We start from the raw sequence: 20,392 nt of genomic DNA, 5'->3' as shown, positions 1-20,392 counted from the left end.
AGATTTTTAAAAATAAAATGCGTATTTTAATTGCTCGAGTTCACATCTCATAAAAGAAAAAAACACACACACAAGCACTAGCCATCCCCCTTTCCTCTGCCATGAGTCAAGAACCAGTTTCCACCAGTCATTTTTGGATTCAAAGCATCTCCCTGCCCTAATTCTCACCCCAACCTTTCCTCCCCTCCCTTCCCCTCCCCTCCAAGGACATGCTTCCTTGCCAGAGTCCACTTAGAAACTACTGTGGCTGAAAGGGCCTTCACCTGAGCACTGCCCCTCCCCAGGCTGGCCTCTTACTGTGGTGGGCAGCACCCAGAGTTGTTAGGCCTGATGGGAACCAGGGAGGGGCTGGGAGATGGGAGATAAAGACTGCCTCCCCACCCACCTCTGCCTGCCAGACCTCCTGTTGATTGTAGTTTATTGTCAGGGTGAAGTGGTGTTGTTATCTTACTATCATCAGGCCTCACCAAGGTTCTGCCTCAGACAGTAGAAGCTAGATACTGCTTCCCACCTTGCCTCCTCTATCTGCAGCCAGCAGCCCTGCTTCCGGGACCTGTGTGAGCCTGTAACCAGGGAGGCAGGGGTCTTGGGCCAAAGACCTGCTGAGCCAACACCACTTCATTCCCACCCTGGGAGCCCACCCTCCTTCCGTGGTTCTTGCCAGCCCCAGTCTCCATGACCTCTGAGGTGGAACGGACCTCTCAGCCCCCTGCCTGTCCCTTCCTGACCTTCCCTTTGCTCCCCTGCCCCCCAGCCCTGACTCACTCTTACTTCCCACTCAAGCTGTTCTCTGGGACATGCCGGGACTGGGTGCCTGAGTTCTGGTCCTGCAGGCTCCGGCTCTGCCTGCTCTCAGTGGGGGTGGGGCACGTGGGAGGATTTGCTCTGACCTGCTTCTTTAGGCTTCCCTCCCTCCTCCACCTCAACCCCACGGGGCAGGTTGGGGGTGAACTCTAGCACCTCCTGATTACACGTACAAGGGGCCTAGCCTGGGCTGCTGAGGTTGAGTAGGGGGCAGTGTGTGTATGTGTGTGGGTGGGGGGGTGCTCATCTTCCCCTTGATCTAGGCCAGTCTGAGTCTCCAAGCACTGGGCATGGGACACCAACCTGCAGTCCACAGACTCCTACCCAGAAGCCTTCACTCAGCCAGAGGCTGTTTCTGCCCCCAACTTCTTCCTCATCCCTTTGAGACCAGCAAAGAAAAAGAAAGTAAGGAGACCCAGATTCTTTTTAGTTAATTTATTGTGTAACCTCAAGTAAATCACCTCAACCTTCTAGGTCTCAATTTCAACATCTACAAAAGGAGTAGTACCTTCCTCTAGATCATTCCAGAAGCTAGGATTATCAGGGTAAATGGGGCTAGAAAAGCAGAGTGATAGGATTAGCTTCAGCAGGCTGGACTGGATAGCAAAGGAAGGTACTACCCACCTCCCACTAGGGACTAGAATTGGATGCATGTCCTACATATCTCAGCCTTTCTCTTATAAAGAATCCTCCCTTTTTATAAATAATCATGGCATTCTCCCTAGAGTCTGGTCCTCCTTTGATTGTGAGCTTCCTAAGAATTCTTGATTAAAAGATCTCGATAACCCAGAGAAGAAGACAGACTAGACTCGCATATCCCTAAGTCTGTTCTCTGATACTTGACTCTCTAGCCTGGCTTCTGATTTCTTGAGCAAACATGAATTGAGGTCCTACCATGTGCCAGGTACTGGGGCTTCAGAGATAATGTGTCTCCTGGCAGAGCTCAGCGCTGTGCACTCAGGGAGAGCTAATGCTATGGGAATTCGAGCACAGAGCTGGTGGCAGTGTGGGACCTAAATGTTGAATGTGGGTAGTTTTCCATGGGGGCTGGTGTGGAGAGTAGGGACATGGGAGAGACATAAGAGGCTGGGAATACAGAAAGGGACAGATCTTAAGGCTGATAAATAGCCTAGATTTACTCCAAGGCGCTAGAGAGCTGGGCCTTGTATGACAAGATCTGATTTGTATTCTAATCCACTTATTAGCAGTGTGACTTGGACAGGCCACCTCACCTCTCCGAGCCTCAGTTTCCCAGCATTACCTGTGGGACCTCTCTTGAAGAATTTTTGTGAGGATGAAATGAGATCCCTCATAACAACTCTTAGACAGTGAGTGTTAATTACAGGTTTGCTATTTTTACTGTTATTGATCCCAGGGTTCCAGATAAGAAGTGGTGGGGCCCTAAACTCCTAGCTGAGCTTCAGTAAGGATTAGGAGATCGAAGGGCTATATTCTAGAAATTCGGAGGAAGGAGAATCAAATGGATATGATGGTGTGATTGGGCCCTGGGAAGGATGGGGGTGAGAGAACAGCTGGAAAGTGAAGGGTTCAGTGTGGACACATGCAGGGTGAGATGCCCATTTGGCAGCTAGACACATGGATTTGTGGCCCTCAGCATGGAGGAATCATCAAGGCCATGGGGGCATGTGGAACCACCCAGGAATGGACCAAACATTCATCCCCAGGCAGCCAGTCCTCTCTCACCCCCTTCTCATTTCGTATTTCTTCCCCCAGTCTCCTCCCTCAGAAGAGTACAAACCTATAGGTCATGAAATTTAAGGGGCAGATGTCATATCCGCCTTTACCCTCCCCGACCTCCATCACTTCAGGAGGGTGGTAGGTGTGAGCCAAGCAGGAAAGATACAGGAGATACCTTAAGACTCCCTTTATATGGACTGGAGGAGAGAGATCTGCAGTTAGAGGAGGTGGTGGACTTCCACTATCCGCCCACCACACTTTCTACACCTGTCTGCCTCCTAGCTTGTTGAGCTACTTGCTTATCTACTGACCCAGAGGCTGGTCTTTTGTCACCACAAGAGAAACCAGCACAGTACATTTCTATGGGCTGGCATTTGACTGCAAACCTTCCACAGGTGTTCTTGTGTTCATTATCACATTATTGAGCCATCAATAAGCTAAAGTCACACATTCCCACCCCTGTTCTCCCAGTGCCCATCTCTACCAGCTCCTCCTTCCCTATTCCCACAAACTTCTTGGCAGCTTTGGATGAATTGCTTTTGTCTGCACCGCCTTTTCCTCATCTGTAAACAGGAGCTTAGCCCAGCTGAAGGATTCTCAGCCTGTTCCCACCCCTGGCTCTCCCTGGGTCTCTGATTCTCTGTCCCTTTGACTTTCTTATCTATTTACACACAAAATTCACCCACAACATTTCAGCTTTCCAGTAGTATCATTAATTATCCCAGTAATTAAACCCAATTAGCAGTTGTAGGGGCCCTTTCTGAACGAAGAGCCCTTAGCCAGGGCGAAATTGCACTGAAGCGAGAGAAAGAAAACTCACCCTTTCCCCGCATAAGAATGAAAGCTGGAGACAGTGCTACAAACCAGAGGGCCCCAATTAAAGCTCACTCATTAAGCTAATTTGACATGCTATCCCAGCATCCTCTGGTGAGAAGCCCGCTGGTGGAGCTGGCTAGAGGTGTGTTGAAGCTCCCTGCTCACCTTGGGGCTGAGCCGGGCCCCAAAGTACCCCCTCCAGGTCTCTATCCCCTGTTCAGGGTGGAGGCATGAAGAATCTCTGCTGATTTTTTTTATTAGCACCTGCTGCCTACTTCCTGAACTTCAGAGCAGCTAATAACCTAGAGTAGGTGGGGCTGGATTGGGCTGTGGGGAGGTAAGCAGTGCATGCCAGGTGGGAAGAGCAGGATGAAAAATCAGAAGGAAAAGAATAACAGAACCTCACATTTCTGTGGCCTTGGGAAAGGACAGTTTGGCAGTCACTCTTCTCTGGGCCTAAGGCTGAGGGGACTCCCCTTATGATGTGATTGTGAAGATTAAGTGAGATTATATATTTAAATGTCTGAAACATTATAGATGCTTAATCAGTGGTAGCCCTCATCAGCACTTTGCAGATTCCAGAAGTGCTTCAGTATACCTGGTCCTTCCAGTCCCACAGCCCCAGAGGCGATGGGGGAAGATGTGACCACCAGCATTTCATAGCTGGAAAGTCTTAGGGACAGAAGGCAGAAGATCCATAGCTGGATTGGCAGAGTTTGCACTGGAAGTTGTTTATTAACTCCTGGACTGGGAGGGAAAGAAAGAAAGAAAAGAATGGAGCTTTCATGTGTTTGGAGTGTCCTGTACTATCCCCTTGGCCAGGGCTGCCCTGGGCCCAGCTGGGCAAGAGTGGGGTATAGGGCTCAGCCTCATCTAGAGCCAGGATGAGAGGCATAGGGATATGGTGTCTACACTCCCCACAAAGGACCCTTCACAGCCTCATTGCCATGGCTGCCAACAGGCAAGGGTCCATGTATGATGTGCACCCTCACCACGATTCTGGGGCTTGGTAGGTGTGTGCCTGCCACTCATCTCCCCAGGAAAGGGAGAAGGGAGGCCATGGGCAGCTGTTTGGTAGTGAAGAGCACTAGCCTCTTGAGCCGAATTGCCCCATATTGAATCAGCTTCGCAGACTGTGTGACCTCAGGCAGGTTACTTGACCTTTCTGTTTTCCTTATCTCCAAGGTGGAAACAATAATTGTACTGGAGCTCTCAGAGTTGTGAGGATTAACTGAGTTAATATATGTAAACATTCAAACCTGGGCTTAGCACAGATAAGTAATACACATATGTTAACTATTCATGCTATCCATTAGCAAGGGCCAGAAAAGAATGTCATCCTTTCTTACTTCTCTTCTAGGAAGAGAGGGGAGCATGTGAGACCCCTGGCTTATGTGCTAAGAGCATGGGCCCAATCCTGAGGTGGTTGAAAGAAGCAGGCAACACCCTTCTCAGATTTGGCAAAACATGGGGTCTGCTCTTTCTCACACTCACACACACATACATCCCTGCCACCGGCCACTCCTGGGCTTTCAGAGGCCACTCTGGGCAGGGTGGTGGGCAAGGAGGGCATGGGAATGGGACTGAGAGGATCAGAAGGGAAGGAAAGGAGGTAGGTGGCCCCAGAGGCTGGGCTGCATCCATGCAGCTGGGCTCTGTGCCCTATCGCCTACGTGCTTGCTGTCTCTGCAGGGCAGGACAAGAAGCAGGTCCTGGCATGCCGGGCCCCTACCCAGTGACTCCTGAAACCCCAACAAGTCTGAGCTGGAAGAAGGGCTGGGCGAGGCTCCTGACAGACTCGTGTTGGACAAAGGGATGGCGGGGAGGAGGAGATGGGGAGGATGGGAAAGACTCACACTGGAAACTTTGACACTGCCAGTGACAGGGGAAACTGGGAGAGAGCGGGTAAGGCTGGGAAAGTGACCGGGACTCAGGGTTTTCACCTCCTGCTTCTTGGATCCCTTCAACCCACATGTCCCTGCCCAATAGGGTGGGAAGAAGACAGGCTGTGACAATGGCAGAGACTGCTCTTCTCAGCATTTTGCCAAGTAGAGAGTAATAATTTCAGTGCTGCTGAGAAAAGGAGAGGAGGAGAAGGTAGGGAGAGGAAGGAAGGATGGCAGCTGGGTACTGGGAGCACAGTGGGGCCAGGCAGGTAACCCAGGAAACACCATGGAGATCACTGTGTGCAGATGCCCTCTCTCCATCCTCACCCCAGCAAATGAGGTGACTGATCTCAGCCCATTTTACAGGTGAAAAGGCTCGGTTTCAGGAAGGTTTGGGACTTGTTTGTGGGTCCTACCACTAGTAAGCACTAAAGCAGAACTAGAAAAACTAGGAAGTGCTATGGCCTCCCACTACCCCTTTCAGCCTCCTGGGTGCTAGGAAAAGGGCCAGGCCAGAGTGGGCTTTCCAGGGACTGGATGTGTCCACAAGGCCCTGCCACGGTGTGGTATGGGGAGGAAGCAGGAGAACATGGAAAGCAGAGTCAGGCAGTACCTCCCCACACACGCCCAGGTGCAGCCTTCAAGCTCAGCCATCCTCTCCCTGCAACACGATGTGAGTACCCTCTGAAGACCCCACCTTCTCTGGCCATCCCAAAGGTAAAAAGAAAACTGAGCCATGACTACCTTCCTTCTAGGTTGCCACCAACCTGAGGGTGAGTTCAGACCTGAAGTGAGTTAAGATTAAAACTAAAATGATGGTCACACATAGAGTTTTCACCTGGTGGTTAAAACCAGGAAGTGGTCAACACTAGGATTAGGGTCACATAACCCAGGTCTTTTGGTCTAGGTTGGCATTGACATTGAGACTGGGCTGGGGCTGGTATTGGGGTTTATACTGGTAGTTGTGGAGGATGCTTTTCAGGGTTAATATTGGGGGCGTAGAGTGAACTGGGGATATTACAGCTAAGGTTGGTATTATCAGAGAGGTTGGAGAGTTTGTGGGATCCAGCACCAATTGCTTGTATTTGGAGGAGAAATGATCATTTTCCACTTGAGTTTTGGACTACATGGAGAATCAAAGTTGGGGGTAGTAGCCAAGCCAAAGCAGGTTGAGTATGGGAATATGAAAAAAAGGTGAATTCTGAATGTGATAGAAGGACCATTAATAGACTTTCCCTCCCCTTTTCCCTATCTTGTCATATCCTGTCATCCAGTCCATCCCAGGCCCCACTCAAATGCTACCTAGACATTACTCAAAATTTCAGAGGCATCAGGAGGTATTTCTGTGAAGTTTGGGTTCTCTCATCAGCCAAGGGACAATGAGGACTAAGGGTTTGTGTCTTCCTCTCCACTTCAGCAGGCCTAAGACCCAAATCTACTGGCATCTGAGAGACCTGCTCTCCTAGCCCACCTCCAGCCTCCCTGCTGGAGATCCTTTGTAAAGGGGGCTGATGAGGTGGTACCAGCTGAGGAAGGCCACTCAAAGAGGAAATGTGACCCCAAGCCTTTGCCAGTTCCTCTTCCTGCCTCCTTCTCTTATCTGTTCACTCGACTCTGCCCATTAAAGAGGTTTAATGCTGCTCAGAGTGCAGAGACCACTACCCTCCCACCTGTCCAGGAGCAGAGCTCATAGGGTGGCAAGAAAGACTTTTGGGGGATGGAGACAGTCCTGATCCAGGTGGTGTGGAAAGAGAGACTTAACTGCTAGAGTTTGGGACTAGGTTGTGGCAACTAAGACATTCCAGGAGGGGCTTCACCGAGGAAGAGCTGTGCATCACTGCTCCCTTTCCCAGCACCTCATGAGTCCAGGGCCAGAGGGGGTCCTCTCTGCAGGCCCCAGAGCACCCTATTGCACTGCCCTCTGCAGAGTCTATAGAAAGGGTCTGAGGGGCTAATCCCCAAGGCCTGGTTCAGTTCTTGTACCATGTGTACAGTGAGTGACTCACGAAAGAGCTGGGCCTTCCAGCCCTGCCTGGAAGTCTTATGTGTAACGCAGCCTTGGGCTGCATTTTGACCATAGTGTCAAACATTGGATCCAAACCAATGGGCAAAACAGCAGTTCGGGTGTCCACAGCAGGCACCTTCTCCCTCTCAGGCAGCTTCTTAAGCTGCTTCAGAAACAGATGGAGGGGAGGAGATTGCCTTGGGCCCTAATCACTGACCTAATCTCCCTGTCCAAGAGTCCAGGGTCACCACTGTGCTGTGACTACAAAGCATTTTAGCACTTGCAACTGGCGAGACCAAAGGCCTTCCTAGAGGGTAGGATCAAGAGGCAGTCTCTACCACCCCATCCCAGTACCCTTCCAGGGACCCTCAACACTACCCCAGCAAATGCAAGTTGAGTGCTTAGTCCTACTGCTTTGTTGGACTATGTGGACATGACGTCCTGAGTTGTGGAGTTGACTTGTCTTCATCATTTCATTGGTAGCAGTGCCCCAGCCCAAACCCTGAAACCTACATGGTCCCTCCCACTCCAGCCCTAGAGTCCCTCCTAGCAGGAAGAATTCTGACCAGCGAGCCTTGCCTAGGAGGAGCCCCTAGGGGCAGGAGGTGGTAGGACAGGAGGCAGTGCTGCTAGCCCAGGTGGAGGAGGCTGGCATGGACAGAGGTGCTAGGAGCCACAAATGCCAGCCCAGGGTGGGACAGGCTCAAGGGCTGGTGCTATAGGGTTCAAATGGCCCAGGGAGTGGGTGGTGGTATGTGTGTGAGGCTGGAACCTGCTGTATGCTGCCTGCATTAAAAGGAAAGACAGAAGAGGAGAGCCAGGCCTGGGGTGAGAAGAGCAAACAGCAAAACTTAATGACTTTAATATGAAAGAATTTGCCACTAATTAAGCACAAACACTCCACTAATGCAAAGAACACATGTTGTGGATTTCACTTAAGTAGGAACCAAATGAGGTGAAAATCCTTCCAAAATGATAACAGTTTACCAGGCAAAGGAAGACAACCAGACCTCGTTTCTGCTCTTAGTAACACAGCCTCCTCATCATTGCACCCTCCTGTTTCCCTGACCAAGTGTTCCAGCCACACTTCCACTGAGTGTCTGTGTCTTTTCTCCCAGCTTCCCCTTCCCCATGCTCTGAGTCCTCTAAGGACATACATGCCACAACATAACCCACAAAAACAGTAGTCAGTCCAAACTCCCGAGAACCTCCAGTCCTCTCCACCTGTCTCCACCAAACGCACACCTTGCCACCCATTATCCTACAAAGCCTAGAGCAGGCGCTCCAGACAGGAAGTCCTGCAGCCCTGCCTTGACCCACCTCTGTGCCCTTTTCCCCTCCCACCCTGTTCCCCAATCCCCTCCTGCACTCACCTTGCTCAGGTCTTCCCCGCAATCCATTATGCACTCCAGCACCCCTGCCTGAGCTTCATGCCCCTTTCTCAGGTCAGGGGTCCTAAAGGGAGGCACTTTTGCTCCACAGGGAACATTTGGCAATGTCTAGAGATGTTTTTGGTTGTCACAACTGAGAGAGGGTGCTTGCTATTGGCAGGGAGTGGGTAGAGGCCAGCGATGCTGCTGCACATCCCACAATGCACAGGACAGCCCCACAAGGATTATCCAGCCCCAGATGTCAACAGTGCTGAGGTTGAAGACCTCTGCTCTGGGAAATAGTTTCCCAAGATCACCTGTTGCATTGGTAGAGCCTGGATGAAGACCAGCTTACCTGATTCCTAGGCAGCTTCTTTCCCAGAGACTATAATAACAGTAATACAGCCACTTGTGTAACATATCTATGTGCCAAGCACTCACTATGCTAAGAGCTTATATGAATTCTCATTTAATCCTCATATCAGTCCTTGGAGGTAGTACTATAATTGTCCCCATTTTATACATGGGAAAACTGAGGTGCAGAGATGTTGATGCAACTTGCTCAGTCACCCAACTAATAAGTAGCAGGTACAACCCCAGGTCTGTCTTAGTCAAAGTCAGTGCTCATGGATGAATTATCTTATTCACCCCCACCATATTCCTCTGAACCCCTTTCCTGAAGCAGGTACCATATACCCACCTGTCTGCCTTCCCCTCCTGCACAGGCCCAGCCCCCAGCCATCATGCAGGCGGCTTCCTGGAGCTGGACAGGGCATTGGCAGAGCTGGGCACTGGGTTGGTTGGACAGGCCCTTCCTGGTAAGAGGCAGATCAGACTGCCACTTCCAAACAGGTGGTGAACATCAGCACAGAACCCACAGGGCTGAAACAATGCATATGTCAATACTGAGCTTTTAAAAGGTTTTTCTGGGGAGGCCTAGGGAATTCTCTCTCTGCTTTCTCCAAAGCCCCCAGCCTCTCCCACCCCCACACAGGCCTTCTAAAGAGGTTGCTGCCTACACTTCCCAAAATGTGTCATTAAAAACACACCCTCGGCGGGGAATCCAGACTTCCGTGTGAGACAGTGTCATCTGCTGCAGCTGGGGTAGAGAGTATTGGCATCAGCTAGAGATGGGACCTACCTAAATCCTGGCCTTAGAGCCAGGCAGTTTCAGGCCTTCAAGGCCTCAAAAGGCCAGGACACAAGAAACCCAGGATGTGTGGGAGGGGTGTGGAGGTGGGGAGTATGCAGGCTTTACAGTGCTAAAACCTTGGGAGCAGGTCCTCGGGGCTATAGCTTGCTTGGGTGAGAAGAATATTTTTCACCTTGTGATGTGTTGTGAGGAAGTGGGCAGGGCTGGGTGCTAGGAATTGGGGCAGCAGAAAGAGAAATAGAATCAAGAAGTGGAGAGTAGGAAGTGAGCAGAGAATGTGGGGTTGGGGTGCAGGCAAGAGGTCCGGCAGACCTACACCCTTTGGGGGTATAGCTTCTGGTTTCAGTCAAGAAGATTCGGGTTCTGACGTTCTTCCCTTCCATGCAGATGTGAGGCCTCTCACTCTGTCTCTGTCTTCCAACCTTACCTGCCCACACTGTGCTATGTTCTCCTGTATAGGCCCTGCCCTTTGGCTAATGTGCAATTTCCAGGAAGCTGCAGTCAGATCTGAGGAACAGCTAACCCTGACCCAGGATCTGAACTGGCTCACAGCCTTCTCCACCAATCATTTGGGGCCTCCTTATGCTTACTATATTCCAGGCACTGGGCTGAAGTCCCGGCCTTTTCCCCTCAGTAGTGGAAATGCTATGACAAATGCATGGGGCCCTCAGGGTACAAGAACACCTCACTAGGGGGAAGGAAGAGGCTCCAGGAAGCTCAAAATCAAGGATAAGTTCATTCAAGACTGAGAAGAGGACCTCAGCAGGTAATGGGGTATGAATTTTAGTGGAGGGAGTAATATGTCAGGGAATTGATGACATTATTCCATGTGGCAGGAGAGAGAGAGCAGGGAGACGAGGTAGCTGGAGCCTGGGATACCCCAGATGAGGTCTAGAGCCCAAAAGGACTTGGGACTTAATCCTGAAAGCTGCAGGAAGCCATGAGAGAATTTTGAATAGAGAATGATTTCTATTTTAGAGAGTGGAGAATGGATTAGAGGAGGGAACAAGTATGTGCACTTGGAATTATGCTCCAGTATGCTGGTTAAGAGATGACTGTAGCCTGCACCAGGGGTGAAGTGTGGAAAGAAGGAGGGGACAAGGTGGGAAGGATGAGCTGGTAAGTGCTACGGTTCAAAGGAGAGGGGTTAGAATTGACTCATCTGAGGTAGAGTCCCAGCCCAGGAGTGTTGAGAAAATACAGAAGTGAGACTCTGCTAGGAGGAAGAGGGACTCAGCTGCTGAGAGGAGGCTTAGAAGGAGTCTGGATTAGGGCCAGTGGAGATGGAGAACAAAGATGAATTCAAACGGATTTAGTAGCTAGCATCAGCTACACTTAGTGATTGTGTGGCTTTGGAAGAGTCATGTGTACCCCAGTTCTGCCATGTGGAGCCTGGATTTTCCTAGCATTCCACTTAATCTGAGAGGTCTTCCTGGAGTTGCCGGGCACCATACAGAGGTAGAGAAGCCACTTGATAAAGAAGTTCCAGAGCCTAATCTAGGGAAGGGGCAGAGCTGGGGCAGAGAAAGAGCTAGACAAATGACATCCATAGTATAGCCCTCCAGGGTCATGGGGTCCAACACTCTCATTTACAGAAAAGGAAACAGGCCAAAGAGGGAAAAACTTCCCTACCTAAGGCCATACAGAAGAAAGTGACCAAGTATCAGGGACGAGATCCCAGTTCTCCCTTCTTCCCCACCACCTGACCAGAGAAAAGGTGACTTGTTCAGGATGAGCAGCATTGAGAGGACCAAGAGGTAGAGCCTGAAGCCCAGAGATAGGAAGGGGCAGAGCCAAGGGGCTGTGTCTTCTGGGGTGAGAGGTAGAGTGGGCTGCCCAGGACCTGTCCTGCCCTGGGCCTTGGAAATGGCATAGCCAGTGTGAACAGTCCAGGTGTCCCTGGTCACTCGCTCCTCAATGAAAAAAGGCAAAACCCAGTCCCCTGATTCATCCCTGTCTCCCAACCTGTCCTGCCAGGTTTCAGAGAGAGATGGGACTTGCCAGAGCAGTCCCCACTGTCACCGCCACCCTGGAACCTCTATACTGCTGGAGAGCAGGGCTGGCGCAGCCTGTCTGGAAGATGCTGGGCTCCCACTCCCGTTCCTTCTTGGGTTAGGGCTTTTCCCAGGCTGCCACACCCCCTCCTCTCCCACGTACTTCACTCATCCTCCCAAGGCGCCGGGCGCCAGTCCCACAGCCCATCATTAACCAGCTCTATGTGGGGATTTGGGGGGAAGGGTGTAATCAGCTAAGAGGAATACATCCTCAGTTTCTGTGACCCCCCATGAGGGACGGAGGCACCTGGGTTTGAACTGTGACAATTTGCCCCTGACTCTGGGATTATGGAATGTACCACTTCTGCTGGTGAGGTGGATGTGGAAGAGATTCAAGACCCAAGGATAGCTGGAGCAATCCAGTGGGCACTGCTCCCAGAGAGAATCCCCCAGGCCCCACTTCCACCAAGCAAAGCACCTGCATTGCAGGAGGCAGGGGAAACAGTACCACTGGGCTAACAGTGGCACAGGGCAGGGCACTCAATCCAGACTCAGCCCTCATGCCCTGTTGCTGTATCCAGCCCCAGTGAGGGGTGGTGGCTGGGAGTGAAGGGCAAGAATTGGGTCAACTGCTCTGCTGCCTCTCTATTTCCTTACTGAGCCCTCTGACCTGGGTTGCCTCAGACCCTCTGCTGAATACAGAGGTGGGGCTCACAATGCAGCCTCGGCACTTGAGGAGCTCCTGGTTAATGGGGAGACATATCCCCGGGGCGTAGAGATGAGACAGGACAAGTTCAAAGGACTTCAGTGAGAGCTCGACTCATGTAGGTTCTTGCTGACAGAACAGTTGGGTTTAGGCAACACCAACAAAACGTTTCCAAAGGAGGGGACCCTAGAAAGGGGATTCCCTCTTGATCTCACTCTTTCTTTGCTAGCCAGCCTCTTCCCTAGGTGGATTGGCCTTGATCTCTGAAAGTGGAAGGGGTAGCCAGCCCTGGGAGTTGACATTTGCAAAGAAGCTACACTGAGAGAGGGACCTATAATCTTTAGGTCATTGTGCTGACTCAGCAGGGTTTCAACTGGAACCCTGCCCCCCACCCCCCATGAGTCATTCCTACTTACCACTTAGCTGATTTCTCACCGGATGTCCTTTTTCTTTCTGCCAGTTTGCAAGGCGGTGGGGATGAAGGGGGGAGTGTAGTATCCCAAAGGATTTTGGTTTCATAGAGGCCCGTGTTGGGGAGCCTGCACAAGCGGGGAGGGAGGGGTTAGGCCAGCTTAAGCCTAGTGTGCTCCCTCTTTCTCCAGACTATACCTGCCACTTCTGCCCACCCAGCTGAGGGCACCCAAGCAGAGTCAAGAAAGGCATGGGGGACAGAAAAAAAGCGGTCCTTGTCAGAAATCCCTGAGTACCCCTTCCCCTGGGCCCTCCTTTTTCCCACCCACAGAGGCCCAGTCCCAGTGTGCTTGTCCAGGGATAGGGGTTTGAAAGAATGGGAAGAGAAACTGCTCAAGTGCATATGGCTGCACTCCGCTGCCGCTGCGTGGGAACCCTGTGGCCCCAGCCTAGGATTAGCTCCACAGCGGGCAGGGCAGGAGGGCAGGGCCCTGGGGAGCAGGTTTGACGGCCACAACTGAGACGCCTTTGTGTTTGGTTGCTGAGCTCAGGCTTTTGCAGGTCTCTGATGGCTGGGGGTGGGGGGGCAGCTCAACTCCTGCCTTGTCAGCTCAGCGGTTCTGGGAAGCCATGAAGGCAGCCAAAACTGCCTAACCCAGCTCTAATGGGGAAACTGAGGCACTACACACCGGCCCCAGGGGCCTGAGTCCCAGACCCTGGAGCTCATAGAATGGTCAGCAAGAATAAAGGCAGTGCTTAAGATCAGGAAACAAAGAGACTAATTCTTCGATATCCCTGGGATGCAAGAACCCTTCTGCTGAGGATACAGGTTCCCACGGATCTCTTCACCCTTTATTCCTCACCTCTCTAGCTCCTTCCTGCTCTGCACATAGCAGCTTCATGTAGGTACTCCCCACCTGGGTTCCCGAAAGTCACTGTTTCTGACCCACTACCTGACACCCAGTTACTAGACTCCAGATGTGGCTCCATCCCTAGCCTGCAGGCACTATGGCTACAGTATTGTAACTAATATTTATGCCATTTTTTGAAAAGGGTGATAAAGGTACTGAGATTACATTCCAGGAGGGATGCTGCCCAGAATGAGGCTGTGGAAAGTTAGATTGAGAAACTGAGTCTATTTTTATGGTAGAGTAGGAAGAGCACTGGGCTAGATTCTGCTCTTCTGTGTCCCTGACCAAGTGACCCAACCCCTCTGGACCTTGGTCTCCTCTGTAAAATGATGGATTACATTGTCTATTGAGCTCCAATATGCTTCCATTTGAGTGGTCCCATTCCCACATCTGAGATAGCCTCTGCTCCTCATGTAAGAAGGAGCCTGCAGGCAAGGAGAGACTGACCAGTGCTGACTGATCAGGGAACCAGAGAAAGTCCACATGGTACTCTTCAATCTCTGGATCCTGCCAATGTTAGCTGTGACATGATCAACTCAAGTGAAGGCCAAGCCTACTCTTTTCCCTCTCCCACAGGAGCTTGCAGTCTGTTGGGAAATAGCAGGGAGATGCACAACAGGAAACACTAAACACACATGCCAGGAAACAAAAAATAACAAGGTACATGTTATATGTACCTTGTATAAATATAGATATCAGCTAAGTAGGAAGGGATAAGAACTATGGAGGGTTTCCTTGAAGAGGGAGCCTAGAAGCATCTAGTGCGGCACCTACTACTAGCTAGATGCTCAATAAGTATTTGTCGAATGAAGTTCCAGGAAGGGAAGGCTACTGCTTCATAGATGAGAGATCATTATGACAATGATGGTGATGATGATGACAGTGATGATGATGGTGGTGGTGATGACTGTGATGGTGTTGATGATGCGATGATGGTTGTAGTGATGGTGGTGGTGGCAATAATGGTAATGATGATGTTGACGATGACAGCAACTAACTTTTGTTGAGTAATTTGTATTAAATGCTGCTTCTCTAAGTTTCACATGTACTCATTCATTTAATCCTTATAACAATTTTATGAGATATGTATTATTATAATCCCACATGCTACCTTAGTGCAAACTGAGACATTGAGAGGTTAAGTCATTTGCCCAAGGTTTCACAGCTCAGAGGCAGCAGAGGGAGGGAGACTACAGACTCATACTGTTTGGCTCCTCACAACCCCACCATACTGCCTGAAGGGGATAGTGACCAAACAGCCCTTCAGAGGTAGGGGAAGCTTGAGTAATGTAGACAAGACACAGCATCTGTTTTGCATTGTCAGAGCCAGAGTGGTTGGTGGAGAGGCTTCAACTACCATGAAGAGGGGCTAACGGGGCCTCCATGGGGACTCCCTCAATCCCCACCCCTTCTCCCAGGCTTCCAGATGAGGCTGATGGCCCACTGCCTTTTGCACAGAGACGGGCCTTGTTCCTGAGTTCCTGCCCCCATCGACCCTTTCTCTCCCTTTTCACTGGTGAGCCCTGTTCCTTGATTGACTAGCATTCTGACCCTGCCTGTCTAGAGTAATCACAGGTCTGCCCCACTCTCTGAAAGCCTCCCAATTTTACCAATGTAAAGAACGAGGGACAGTCTCTCTGACCCTGCATCCTTAGAGCAAGACGGACACCCCAAGCCAGAAGCTTGGGTTCTGGGTTCCTAAGTCTGGAGTGAGGTGAGGGGAGAAAGGGTGGGTCTTCAGACTTTTCCAGAGTTCCCAGCCTATCCCATCTCTGGAACTCTGGATCCCCATCCTTAATAACACCAAACCCCATACTCCAAGAGCTTCCTTATGCCACCCCCAGGGCTATCTCCCCTGACTCTTCTAAACAGTGGGCTCTGGACACAGAGGCCGACATCCAAATGAGTCTGCTTGCTCCTTAGAGGTCTTCCTGCCTGCTCCTTCCCTGCCCTCTCCATTAGTGTGGCAAAGGGGGAAAGAGCCAGGAGAACTCACTTTGTATGCAGTGAGCAGGCACACCAAGTACTTTCATCACTGCCTCATGCTATGGGGTTGCTTCAAAGAGAACCACACCAAAGAGAAGGAAGCAGTCTCATGTTAAAACAGACATGGGGGTGGGGAGGGCTACTTCTGCCTGGTGAGCATTAATGGATGAGAGGTGCTCTCTAGGGTACCTGAGCCCCTTGAAGTGCCCTCCCCACCCCATGCCCAGGCTGCTATCATTGATCTCCTCTCCTGGTACTCACAGCTCTGAGAGTGAGGTCACTACTGAAGATGCCACAAATGGATGTCAGTCTGTATACCAGGCACTGAACCCTGTCTGTCCCTGTACCTATGAGGTATAAAAGAGATGAGGTTACATCAGACTGGATGGCCTTGTCCCACTGCAGGCTCCACCATGCTCTGACACCAATCCCAAGATGGCTCCTGGTGCCCACACCTCTCCTCTACTCCCCAACCCGTACCCATGACCCAAAGCCCTCCTCCCAAATGACTTTACCTGGCTTTGTGTGTTGAAAGTTCTCTAAATATACCCACATTATTTCAGCTGCTGGGAAAGCTTGATAAATGTAGACTGAGGGCAGAGAGCACCCACTTACTCTGCTGAGAGGGCCTAAGGCTTACCTTCTTGTCACCTGGCCAGTCAGCTAAAGTACTGGGTTATTTGGCCCACTGCCATCACCGTAGGACTGTATCTGGGTTGGAGCCACAGCTGGGCTGGGCTGCAGTTCAGGAAATCAGAGCCATTGAAATTGGGGAATCCAGCCTATTCCCTCATGGAGTAAGAAAATAAGGTTCAGAGGGGGAAGTTCCTAGCTAAGGTCCCCAGGCAAGCTCAAGACAGAGTATGGCTAGAATCCAAGCCTCCTCACTTCCTGGTAGGTGTTCCATCACCAGTGCATCTGCCCAGGGACATGTCAAAACCCATAGACTGGCCAAAGGGACAGCTGGAGAAGTGGGGGTGTGGATATCCCAGGTGAGCCTTGAAGGGCTGTGTGGATATGAGTAGGTGTAGAGAAGGGGAACATAAGGAAGTTTTTAAAGCATGGCAAGGGCTTGGCTAGAAAGGAACAAAGAGATATTTATTCAGCAAGCATTTCTTGAGTACCTACTATGCATCAAGCACAGGGGATACCACAGTGAACTAGAGAGACCTGGCCTGCACCCTCTTGAGGGGAGGAGTAGAGGGCAGCCTGCTTCACTGATCATGGGCTTTGGAGTCCTCAGAGGAATGTGTCCTGATCCCGTGTCTCCACCATGCAGAGGCAAGTGCAAGCCCCAAGTTTCCACTCTTGAACCCCAGACTCACTTGGGGAGCCATTTGATCCATCCTCCTACCTCTGGGTTAGTACAGGACCTGGCATTGGTATTATTGATGGCACTCAGTAGATTGACTGAGTCAAGTAAGGATGCAAGGACATGACATGTGCAAATGCATGGCCAGTGACGGAGCTCAGGAATGAATTCAAGCCATAGAGAGCTGAAGATACTGCTGGAGGAGATGGCTGCCCCAATTTAAGGGGGCTGAGACAAGTTCAGAATCAAGGAAGCTGAAACAAAACCATTCTAGATGGGATAAGACAACTGGTAGGGAGACTTGAGTGAATTTATTCATTTGATTCTATTGATTGCTCCCTCCATCTTGCTTTCATTGCAATTTATAAATGTTTTTGAAACAAATATTTACTGAATACTTACTGTGTGTTAGATGCTGGGCTAAGCACTAGGGATACAATAATGTTAAAGACACAGACCCTGCCCTGGACAAGATCAGTCTCTAGAGGAGTCATAGGTGTGAACAACCTCATTCAAAGGCAGAAAACAGCTGTAATCTAGGTGGCTGCCTTAACACAGCTGTGAGAATCAGGAAAACTCCTAGAGGAAGTGGCCAGAGTAGACTGTCCACAGGTGGAGAAAGAGAAAAGCCTTCTAGGGAACTGCATCGTCCAGAATCTGGAAGTGTTCCGTCAGTTGACTCTGTGCTCCTTGGGTGCTGGGACTGAATCACTCAGTCCCAGCTGAGAAATAGACTCATCAAACAGTAGTTGAATAAATGGGAGGAATAAAGGGGGGAAGGGTGGGGGAGAAGGGAAACACAGAAACATGGCATATTCTGAGGGGTTGCTCAGTCAGCCATGATTGGGAGGCATGGTGTGTGGAGAGATGTGGGCAAAAAGACAGGGCCCAGATGATGAGGACATCAAATCCCAAGTGAAGGCATTTAGACTTGATTATGAAGGCCACTGGGAGCCAGAGGAGGCTGAGCTTTATGCAGTACCTACTTCTTTCTGCTTGACTAGGTTAAAGGGGGCAAGCCACTGCACCCCAGGGCACAGGACTCAGCTGTGAAGGAGAAAACAGCAGGGGTGGCCACAATGATGGCCAGTGTGAGCCATTGTGCTCCCCTGGTGCTTCTTGCCTGCTGACACACTTTTGTATCCATCATACCATTTGGTTCTCCTAGCAACCCTGGGAGGTAGAGACCACTGGATTACCCACCCCATTTGTCAGAAGAGGGAACGAGTCCCTGGAAGGCGAGGCAGCTGAGTGGTTCCTCAGCTGGGGCTGTACTCGAAAAGCAGTACATTCAACCTTCCTCATCAAAAATGAGGATGTGGATGCATATTTTCTGCAACAGAGCAATATTGATGATATATCACTAGATGAAAGGCAGCGTATGGAACATATATACAGTATGATTCTGATTTTGTACAAAAAAAATAATAATTAAACAGATGGTTACATAGATGTAGACATAAAGGTAAAAGAATATTTCTAACGACTGCTAGGAAAGACAGACCATGCAGAAGGAATTTGGGTGGGAGCTAGTGCCTGTTGCTGACTGCCCCCTGCCATCTCCCTTGACCAGGCACCCGCACACAGGTGGTCCAGGTGAACGACTCCATGTATGGTTTCATTGGCACGGATGTGGTGCTGCACTGCAGTTTTGCCAACCCACTGCCCGGTGTGAAGATCACCCAGGTCACGTGGCAGAAGGCCACCAATGGCTCCAAGCAGAACGTGGCCATCTACAACCCAGCTATGGGTGTCTCTGTGCTGGCTCCCTACCGTGAGCGTGTGGAATTCCTGCGGCCCTCCTTCACGGATGGCACCATCCGCCTCTCCCGCCTGGAGCTGGAAGATGAGGGTGTCTACATTTGCGAGTTTGCCACCTTTCCTGCTGGCAATCGAGAGAGCCAGCTCAATCTCACTGTGATGGGTAAGCTGGACCAACCCCTCCCTCCCTGCCTGTGCAGAGGCTTGTGGTCTAGGGGCTGGCCATCCTTAGTTAGCATGTGCCTCAGTGACCCAGACGTTCTTGGGTCGGCATGCTCCCAAAGCTCCAGGCATGACACTTTCAGTCCCTTCTAGCCAAGGTGACCCATAGTTCACTAAGTACTAGGGTCAGGACCTCAGCTATGGACAGAGCTGAGGAGCACTGTTCAAGTTGGGGCACTTTATGGGTGGCCAGGAGGCAGACAGAAGCATCAGACATTATGGTAAAGAAAAGGGCTGCTTGAACCATTTGCCTTGATCATGACAAGACTCCAAGAAGCCCTGCCAATGACAAAAGGGGATACAAATAGTAGAGCAGGAAGGGCAGAGGTTAGACATGAAGACATCCCTGTGAAAAGTGCTGGGAGGGGCTTTGGCAAAGCACAACTGAGAGGTAAGGATGGGCATGGTGACCTGAAGCAAAGCCTGGCAGGTGCATACCCTTCTGGGCCTGTGCATCTTTGACCAAGCACTAGAGCCGATTCCATGGCTCTCTCCCCACAGCCAAACCCACCAACTGGATAGAGGGCACTCAGGCAGTGCTTCGAGCCAAGAAGGGGCACGATGATAAGATCCTGGTGGCCACGTGTACTTCTGCCAATGGGAAGCCACCTAGTGTAGTGTCCTGGGAAACACGGCTGAAGGGCGAGGCCGAGTATCAGGAGATCCGGAACCCCAATGGCACAGTGACTGTCATCAGCCGCTACCGCCTGGTGCCCAGCAGGGAAGCCCACCAGCAGTCTCTGGCCTGCATAGTCAACTACCACATGGACCGCTTCCGGGAGAGCATCACCATCAATGTGCAGTGTGAGTGGGGGCAGAGTGCAGGGGGGTGGGCCTCCTGGTGTGGGCACCACTGTTTTTGCCTACTGCACCTCCCTTGCCAATCCTTTCTTCTCCTTCACTTCTCCTCTCCTGTCACTCTCCCACCCCCTTTCTTCCCTCAGCCTCTCTATCCTTCCTACTCTCCTCTTTTTTCTTCTTCCTCTCTCTTGCCGGAAATGCTTTGTCCTCCCCTCCTCTCTTCTCTATCACTTCTCTTTACTCATCTTTTCTCTCTTTGTTTTTCCCCTCACTGTTTCTGTACTGAGAGTTCATGATCTTTACCTTCCCTCTCATTCTTCTCCCTCTTCTGGCTGTTTCCATGTCACTGCCACGTTGATCCCTTCACTCCCCGAGGTTCCCTTGCCCCAAGTTCTGCACTACTGACCTCCCCCTTTTCAAACATCAGATGAGCCTGAGGTGACCATAGAGGGGTTTGATGGGAACTGGTACCTGCAGCGGATGGATGTGAAGCTCACATGCAAAGCTGATGCTAACCCCCCAGCCACCGAGTACCACTGGACCACGTAAGTGCTAT

The 20,392-nt window shown here is 50.9% G+C and overlaps 1 protein-coding gene across 3 annotated transcripts in view; it reads left to right on the top strand.

Annotated features, from left to right (window-relative positions):
* NECTIN1 (nectin cell adhesion molecule 1) overlaps nucleotides 1-20,392 on the top strand; it is a 64,871-nt gene that overhangs the window by 30,679 nt on the left and 13,800 nt on the right. For all 3 annotated transcript variants that reach the window (XM_016139407.2, XM_016139406.2, XM_036220931.1), the window contains 3 exons: nucleotides 18,626-18,976; nucleotides 19,537-19,839; nucleotides 20,264-20,381. In XM_016139407.2, coding sequence (XP_015994893.1) covers nucleotides 18,626-18,976; nucleotides 19,537-19,839; nucleotides 20,264-20,381 — 772 coding nt within the window. The remainder of the gene's footprint in view (nucleotides 1-18,625; nucleotides 18,977-19,536; nucleotides 19,840-20,263; nucleotides 20,382-20,392) is intronic.

This window comes from Rousettus aegyptiacus, unplaced genomic scaffold (assembly GCF_014176215.1).
Source record: "Rousettus aegyptiacus isolate mRouAeg1 unplaced genomic scaffold, mRouAeg1.p scaffold_m13_p_5, whole genome shotgun sequence".
NCBI lineage: Eukaryota > Metazoa > Chordata > Mammalia > Chiroptera > Pteropodidae > Rousettus > Rousettus aegyptiacus.
The sequence above is the reverse complement of the archived record's forward strand: the minus strand, read 5'-3'. Positions and strand labels throughout refer to the sequence as shown.